Source organism: Temnothorax nylanderi, unplaced genomic scaffold, assembly GCF_030848795.1.
Source record: "Temnothorax nylanderi isolate EJ_2023f unplaced genomic scaffold, tnyl_v1.0 TNYL_tig0236_pilon, whole genome shotgun sequence".
Classification (NCBI taxonomy): domain Eukaryota; kingdom Metazoa; phylum Arthropoda; class Insecta; order Hymenoptera; family Formicidae; genus Temnothorax; species Temnothorax nylanderi.
The window spans coordinates 107829-116197 of record NW_027249298.1 but is presented as its reverse complement, the minus strand read 5'-3'; the positions used below and the strand labels follow the sequence as shown (position 1 = coordinate 116197).

General features: G+C 37.7%; 2 protein-coding genes across 2 annotated transcripts; one reads left to right on the top strand and one right to left on the bottom strand.

Moving 5' to 3' along the window:
- Nucleotides 1-8: 8 nt before the first annotated feature.
- On the bottom strand, nucleotides 9-4793 carry Afg3l2 (AFG3 like matrix AAA peptidase subunit 2). The gene is made up of 13 exons (XM_071718031.1): nucleotides 4456-4793; nucleotides 3832-3958; nucleotides 3433-3748; nucleotides 2892-2985; nucleotides 2639-2804; nucleotides 2362-2497; nucleotides 2155-2273; nucleotides 1753-2028; nucleotides 1450-1677; nucleotides 1126-1352; nucleotides 863-1039; nucleotides 429-647; nucleotides 9-345 (listed from the first exon to the last, which is right to left on the bottom strand). Exons 1-13 carry the CDS (start codon nucleotides 4540-4542, stop codon nucleotides 73-75), a joined length of 2445 nt encoding a protein of 814 aa, XP_071574132.1. The 5' UTR covers nucleotides 4543-4793; the 3' UTR covers nucleotides 9-72.
- A 934-nt stretch (nucleotides 4794-5727) lies between these two features.
- On the top strand, nucleotides 5728-8308 carry Tfiifalpha (transcription factor IIFalpha). Its single transcript, XM_071718042.1, has 7 exons — nucleotides 5728-5921; nucleotides 6070-6116; nucleotides 6208-6579; nucleotides 6644-6966; nucleotides 7080-7357; nucleotides 7518-7861; nucleotides 7958-8308. The coding sequence occupies exons 1-7, from the start codon at nucleotides 5898-5900 to the stop codon at nucleotides 8169-8171; spliced, it is 1602 nt and encodes a 533-aa protein (XP_071574143.1). The 5' UTR covers nucleotides 5728-5897; the 3' UTR covers nucleotides 8172-8308.
- The last annotated feature ends 61 nt before the right edge of the window (nucleotides 8309-8369 follow it).

Sequence of the window (8369 nt, the reverse complement as noted above, 5' to 3'; positions counted from 1 at the left end):
CAACCGTAAACTTATTATAATTGTATATTTCAAACTATAATACAAAGCATTTGTGAGACTAAAATATTACAATTACAGTCGTTGCTGCGGTTGTTTGTCATCGGAGGTCGTTTCGGAAGGCTGCGTTTCCGGCGCTTTGTTCTTCTTATCACCGTCCTCGGACGATTCCCCCTTTTGCACGTTCCATTCCTTCAAACCTTCCGGTAATGTAGTATCTTCCTCGAAGGAGCCCGTGCCTTCGACAAATTCTTCGTAGGTGGATTTCTCACGGAAGGGTCGAGGTCCAAGTAATTCGATCATATCGTCCCTACTTAGAACCTCTTGCTTCAACAATCGCTCAGCGATCTAAAATTAAGCGAAATTATTTCGAATTTTATTCTCATCATTTAAAGCCGTTTAAATAAGCGATAAAATCAAAGCATTACTACCTTGATTACATCTTCTTTATGTTCGGTCAGGAGAGCTAGTGTTCGTTTATGTGCCTTTTCGATCAAATCTCGAACCTCATTATCGATCAGTTGCGCGGTGTGTTCCGAGTAAGGCTTGTCAAAGACCATGTCTCCTGCATTCGGCATTTCAAAACTGACGTTCCCAATCTTCTCGTTCATACCGTATTGCGTAATTTGTGCATACGCAACTTTTGTAATCTTAAAAAAATAACGGGAAACAATTCAATTAAAAAAAAAATATATATATATACACATATCGAAATATAAGACAGCAACAATATTGTGGTGCTGAATTGCTCAGTGCTAAAGAAGTCGCTTGTCAAATAAAAGATCTGAGTTTGATTCTTAGAACTGCCATCACACATATGCAACACCATTATCTTATTGCTTTTACAGTTTAATCGTGACAATACCTTCTGTAAGTCATCCTGAGCGCCTGTAGTTATGCGGCGGAAAAAGATTTCTTCCGACGCTCGTCCACCGATCATCATGCACATTCGATCAAACAATTGTTCCTTTGTGTAAAGGTACAGCTCACGTGGCAAGTACTGAGCGTATCCTAATCCTTTACCGCGTGGAATAATAGATACCTAAGGGAGATAATACAAGCTTGACTACTACCAAAAAATTATATCGTCCATCACGAAAAGATATCACGTAGATAAGATATGGTAACCTTTAGAAGTGGATCTGCATGCTCTAAGAACCAACCGGCTATCGCGTGACCAGCTTCATGGTACGCAACCGTCTTCTTCTCTTCTGGTTGTAATACTTTGGTCTTCTTCTCTAGCCCAGCAACTACTCTCTCAATAGCTTGCTCAAAGTTTTTAAGTTGAATGTTATCATACAAATCTCTTGCCGCAATCAGAGCTGCTTCATTGCAAACGTTCGCAATATCGGCTCCTAAGAAATTTCGTATATGATGTTACGATAGATTTCATCTAATTTTCATGTAAAATACTTTATTTGCTTTTATATTTTTTCAAAAATGTTCAATTACCTGTAAATCCAGGAGTTAAGGAAGCCATTTTTCTTGCTAATTCAGCCTTATCTAATTTCGTTTTCAAAGGAGCTAAATGCACTTTGAAAATGGACGCTCGTCCTTTGATATCCGGAGCAGGAACAAATATTTGTCTGTCGAATCTTCCAGGTCTTAATAATGCTTTGTCTAAAATATCTATTCTATTAGTCGCCGCTAATACAACCACATTAGTCGTCGTGTTGAATCCTTAAAGAAAATTAAATAAAAATGTTAGAAATGACCCGACACTCTTCGGTATTTTCGTATTTAAAACTACGGTACCATCCATTTCTACCAAGAGCTGATTTAATGTATTTTCTTGCTCAGAATGTCCCCCAAAGTTTCGACCTCCTCTCTTTCGACCAACCGCATCGATTTCATCGATAAATAATATACACGGTGCATGTTTTCGCGCCATAGAAAACATATCGCGCACTCTAGAAGGACCGACACCCACAAACATCTCCAAGAATTCCGAACCTGATACTGTAATAAAAGGTACATTTGCTTCACCAGCTGTAGCTTTAGCTAACAAAGTTTTGCCGGTGCCAGGGGGCCCTAAAAAAAAAGAAAACCTGATATGTATCATGTATGACATTTTTTAAATAAAATTGTATTAAAAAGTGCATTTCACTATCCATTAAATATTACAACTTTACATATAACATAATAAACTTTAGTTACCTGTTAACATAGCCCCCTTTGGAATCTTGGCTCCAAGATCTATATATTGTTGCGGGTTCTTTAGGAAATTTACAAACTCCATGATTTCAATTTTAGCTTCTTCACATCCGGCTACATCTCTAGTATCGAGCAATATAAAATTTACTAATCAAGTTGCATATGTGTTAAATATATAAATGTGTTTATCTAACGAAATATATGTATTACTTGAATCGTATGCCAATATCTTTCGAATTTATTAGTTTTGCAGTCGATTCCATTACTTGACCGAAAAGTCCACCTCTTTTACCTCCTTTACCAGACATTGCTTCCGCAGATCTTCGTATTAAGAAGATGAGGAATCCTGAAATATATTTTAATGGTAGTCATTATGCACATACACATACACAAAAATAATAAAGAACTGCTTTGATATTATAACAATTTACAAAATTAATGATCATAAATAATGATAACAAATAATGATTATAAATTAATTGCTTACCCCACATAATAATCTGCGGTAAATATGACAGAATATTTGAACCTTCCATTTCATTTTTGTAGACCACAGGAATATAATTCTCAGGTCCCATGTTTAATTCTAGTTGTGCATTTTCTAAATTCCTTTCAAAAGTATCGGTACTTCCAATATTAAACCATAGTGCATCCTACAAGAAATATTAATAAGATAACGTAAGTTCCAGCATAAAATTCAGAAGTAAACTCTATCGCTAATCTTGTAATTAAGAACTTACAGAACCATCAACGGTATATCCAGGTAAGAGCTTTACACGCACCCATTTCTTATTTATTACTTCTAACTTTTCGACAAGACCTTTATTTAGGTAACTGAAAAACAAAGATATAACTTATATAATTATGTACGATTATAAACGTCAATTATTTCTGATTTATAGAGATATAATATACAGAGATTATAAGATAAGATAAAAGATAAAAGATAAGATAAAAGATTAATATATTTAAAATATAAATAAAATAAATATGTCATAGTTACTTATAACTTAATATTTTAAACCGTCAAAATATTATTGATTCTACAATGTATGTTACGGTACAAGGAATTCAGTAAAATTAACGCGATAAAAAGCTCAATATTTTAAAAACAATTACTTTGCAAGGTTATAAAGGACTTTTTAGTCGCTTTTATCAGGTTATTTGGTTTGCTAATTACATCTTAACTTATAACTTTGAAACAATCTGTGTACTGCCTTGCTATGTTATATTAATGCTATAAATATAAATATATAATTATTGGGAATAAAATTTACTCACTTATATATAAATTCTCTCCATGTAATCTCTTTCAGATTCATGTCCTGAGCAAGTAGCAATCCAATCAGACTACTTACTCCAAGAGCAGCCAAAATCATATACATTTTTTCCTTATCACCACCTTCAAATGATTTACCACCTCGGGAGCTGTTTCCAAAGGTTTTGAATGGCCACTGGAAATTTACCTTGGGACCAGACGACGATGTGGACGTAGATGAAGATGAAGATGGAGGAGGTTCTTTCGTACCAGCCTTTTTACTTGTTTCTCCCGTCTTTTCGGCGGCACTTTTACCATTTTTACCATTTTTACTTTCGCCTGTAACGCAAGTTCTTCAGAAGTTCTATACAATTTGATATAAGAATAAAAGGAGGACAGATGAAAATTGTAAAAAGGTAAACCTGGTTTGAAGAACTTTTCGAATCCTTTAGGTGGCTCTTTACAAAATAATCTCCACTTCTGCTGTACTTGCTCGATACTTGCAGATAGTGTCGTACTATTTTTCAATAGCGATAAGTGACGTCTCAGCTGGAAGGATACGTCTTAGCTTAATCTTATTATGTTCTAATGACAGAAGCAACGCAAAAAATGACAAGAATTATGTCGCTTTATCCTTTATATTTCAATCACATGGTTTCTTCGCAAAAGTTGCAAGTAATCATCACCAAAGTTGATGCAACCACATGTTTGTATTATAACATGTTTGTCAACTCTCGCAAATGTATAAAAGACAGGTACACGAGGTGGGTTTTTCAAAAAATATGATATACATTTAAAAAACGAACTATAACTGCGACGAGATGTGCAAAGTACCGGTTGCGAGAGATTGCACAACGGAACGTCTCGTGACTCGTGACTCGTGACACCCGGACAGCACTCGGTTAATGACTATCGCGTAACCGCGCACGGTTATTAATCGTCACGATGACGTTCGCCGTGTTATTTTCGTGCGAGAACGTCGAGATCGTCCCGGCGCGACGCGTTATATCACGAGTACGCAGGAGGCGGCGGAGAGGTTATGGTACCTGAAACGTGTCGAAATAACCTTTCTGAGCGGACTGCAGGACTAGCCTCTCCAGCCTGTTGGCCGAGAAGAGCAATTGGTGCGCCATGCCTGGTGCGGTCGTCGTGCCTGTCAGGAGATCCGAGGTCCCCGTTTACTTATTATTTTTCCCTCGCTGAATCTCGGGGCGCGACGCACTACCGGCCGCGGGCGACCATTTCATTCATTGCCGATGAGGCAGTAGTGTTAGTACTCCGGACGGTCCGCAGAGAAGCGACGGCGGCACACATTGGCTCCAGGTTTATCGTTTATCCCCGGTGCTGTCGTCATCGATGGCCGGTCGCCTCCGATCGACCCCCCTCACCCCGCGTCGACCCACGAAGATCCGAGGGCCTAGCCTACAATCTGTGCTACAATCGTCGTATCGTAGCGTCGTTAATAATGGCTTCTGCACACAGGACGCGGAAACGCTAGCCGCGCGGCAAGAAGCGACGCGGTAGCCAATCAACGTGTTGCTTTTCCGTAAGAACCAAAAGTTTATTGGCTACCGCGTCGCTTCTTGCCGCGCGGCAAGCGTTTCCGCGTCCTGTGTGCAGAAGCCATAAGTCAAGCAGAGCACACACACATTCAGCCGTCTGTAACCGTAGAAGAAAGAATCGAACAACACGATTGGTCGAAACCTTACTGTTACGTTCTACGAAAAGTGTGTGTGCCCTGCTTAATGCTGGGTCTACAATGCGAGTCGCAAAGTCGTGAGTCGCAAGAATTGACCAATCACAGTCGAATTTGAGGAGAATAATCGACTGTGATTGGTCAATTCTTGCGACTCACGACTTTGCGACTCGCATTGTAGACCCAGCATAACACGTAAGAAATTGCCCAATCACAGTCGATTATTCTCCTCGAATTCGATTATAATTGGTCAATTTCTTACAAGTTATGACTTACGACGCTACGATACGACCAATATAGAACCGGCCATTATGAAATCGATGAAAAGTGAAATAAATTATTGAAAAATTACTGAATATATATTTCAAAATAAATAACAATTTTTCTTATTAAATGTAATGTAATAAGTGTGAAATACAAGGAAAGTTAAATTATACTATTAAAAAGTATAATAGTAACAAAATTTCCTTTATATTAGATATTAAATTTACTGAATTTAATTGAAAAAACTGAATTTTTACTGAAATATTGATGGAATAACAATAAAATGGGATCAGTTGAGAGAATTTCAGTAAAATTTTATTATATTTTCAGTAAAATATTTCCAAGGTGGCAGTGAATATCGGAACTCGGAACGTAGCCGTTGATTCGTTGATTCACGTTCCACGTTGATTGTTGTTAACCGTTGTTGGATTACTGTTGGATTGAATTTATGTTTTAGCTCAAAGACACATTCCTTTAAATCATTAAATGCAGTGTTAAATCACGCGAAAGTTTTTATCAAGTTACGATATGAATTCAAGTACAGTTTCAAAGGTAAGTTCAATAGGTTATAGTCGCAACAATGGAGTAGGTTATGTTACTGTAATTGTGTAGTCCGGAAGGACAATTCACCTTATTATCTTAGAAAAAGAATTATGTGTTATTTTTACGGCGATTATATATATATATATTTTTTTTTCAGCCTTCAGTTGCACCATCCGTGCAGGAATTTAGTATTCGAGTACCAAAGTTAGTATTGTGTTATTTAATACTGTGTTTCGTCTTCATTTACATCATTGTAACACATATTTTATTAAAGTCAATTTACGGATTCTTTTAGAAATAGCAAGAAGAAACACAATGTCATGAGATTCAATGCAACACTGAATGTAGACTTTTCAAAGTGGACCCAGGTGAAAATGGAACGGGAGAACAATATGAAAGAATACAAGGGTATAGAAGAAGAAATGCCAAAGTTCGGTGCTGGGTCCGAATTTGGACGTGATGCCAGGGAGGAAGCCAGGAGAAAGAAGTATGGCATTACCAGTAGGAAGTATAAACCGGAGGATCAGCCATGGATTTTGAAATCCGGTGGAAAAACTGGAAAGAAGTTCAAAGGCATTCGCGAGGGAGGAGTCAGTGAAAATGCTGCATATTACGTCTTCACGCATGCTGCCGATGGTGCCATAGAGGCCTTTCCTTTGCACGAATGGTAGGCATTTTGTATTGTTGATTGTTCATCGATAAATACTCAAAAGTCAAACTTTCACGTATAGGTATAACTTTCAGCCGATCCAGAGGTACAAGGCTCTCAGTGCTGAGGAAGCAGAGCAGGAATTCAGTCGTAGAAACAAGGTAATGAATTATTTTTCGCTGATGTTACGCAAGAGATTGAGGAATGACGAGGACGGTGGAGACGAGGAGGAATTGGTGGAAGGTGGTAAAGGCAAGAGACCGGGTAAGAAAGAGAAGGAATTGAAAATATCAGAGATGGACGAATGGATGGACAGCGACGATGATGAGTCAGACAGCGACGAAGATGAGAATAAGAAAGCCTCTGAGGATGAGGATGATGGAAAAAAGAAAAAGAAAGATAAAGGTAGTAAACAAGATTATCTGTAATTATATACATATTTATTTTCGCATAATGAAAGTATGTATTAATCGTGTATTATAGACAGATACAATATATGGTTTAATTAAATATCACAGCTCAACTGCAAAAGAAAAAGAAGAAGAAGAAAAATGTCTCAGACGATGAAGCGTTCGAGGAGAGCGACGACGGCGATGAAGAAGGAAGGGAATGTGATTATATTTCCGATTCCTCTGATTCTGAATCGGATGACCAGCAGAAGTCTGTTGCAGAAGAGGATGCGTTGAGAAAATTGCTCGCGTCTGACGAAGATGAAGACGATGAGGAACAAACAGATAAGAAGGACGGTGAAGAAGATAAGGATGAAGACGATGAAGGAAAGGAAAAGGATGATAAAGTAATGTAACATATTGTCATGACGTTTATTGATAAACACACATACAATACACATACGTTATTCTTTAAACGATAAATTATTCCATCGCATTTATCATTATTATCATTGTTGTGTGTTTGCTAACTACTTTGTCCTACATTTCTAATGTACTTTGTTACAGGATAAAGACAAGCTTGGTAAAGAAATGGACAAGAGGAAAGACAAAAAGAAGAAGAAGAAAGCTAAGAAAAAGGATCAGAAGAAGTCAGCGTCAGGAAAGGATTCCTCTAGCGATTTCTCCAGCGACTCAGAATCAGATTCGGATACAGCGCTAAAAGAGAAAGATAACAAGAAACCTAACAGTGCACATAGCTCGAGATGTTCCACGCCAACACCTGCAGCGTCCGGTGTCTCGGATTCTCTTAAGAGAAAGCAATCTGGATCTCCAGACTTGTCGCAAGCGAAAAAATTAAAACTTGATAACTTCAATCTAGTTCCAGTAACGTCGTATATACCGGGAGCAAAGTATGTTTCTGTCTTTGTGTCTGCACAGACGTGATATAAACGTGCAGTAATAATTATAATATGATGATTATAATAATTATATTTTATATCTTTCAGCGAATCGGGAATTACGGAGGAAGCAGTGAGGCGGTATTTAGTACGTAAGCCGATGACAACGACCGAGTTGCTGCAGAAATTCAAATCCAAGAAGACCGGTCTCACATCCGAGCAACTTGTCAACATTATGACTCAAATACTGAAAAAGATAAATCCTACCAAGCAGACTATTAAAAACAAAATGTATCTATCAATCAAAACGCAATCCAACTGATTTCAGTACGCATACGAGGCATTAAGTTTACGATTGTTACGAGAACACATGTACAGTGTTTGCTCAGTTGCACAATGCCGTTCTCTGTAATAACTCAATGGAGAGATACCTGTACATTAAAATCCTACGAAACTACACCAGAATCTTTCTAATTCAATTCCATGATCTCTTCAAATACGGTGATTAAGGCGAACTATT

What these genes read in the sequence shown, in the direction of transcription:
- Afg3l2 (XM_071718031.1), bottom strand. Translation starts at nt 4,542, where the DNA reads ATGGCGCACCAATTGCTCTTCTCGGCCAACAGGCTGGAGAGGCTAGTC. An exon ending in CTCAGGATGACTTACAGAAG is followed by an intron (nt 648 to 862) that starts GTATTGTCACGA and finishes TATTTTTTTAAG; the next exon opens with ATTACAAAAGTTGCGTATGC. An exon ending in ATAAAGAAGATGTAATCAAG is followed by an intron (nt 346 to 428) that starts GTAGTAATGCTT and finishes GCTTAATTTTAG; the next exon opens with ATCGCTGAGCGATTGTTGAA.
- Tfiifalpha (XM_071718042.1), top strand. Translation starts at nt 5,898, where the DNA reads ATGAATTCAAGTACAGTTTCAAAG. An exon ending in TTTAGTATTCGAGTACCAAA is followed by an intron (nt 6,117 to 6,207) that starts GTTAGTATTGTG and finishes GGATTCTTTTAG; the next exon opens with AAATAGCAAGAAGAAACACA. An exon ending in GCCTTTCCTTTGCACGAATG is followed by an intron (nt 6,580 to 6,643) that starts GTAGGCATTTTG and finishes TTTCACGTATAG; the next exon opens with GTATAACTTTCAGCCGATCC.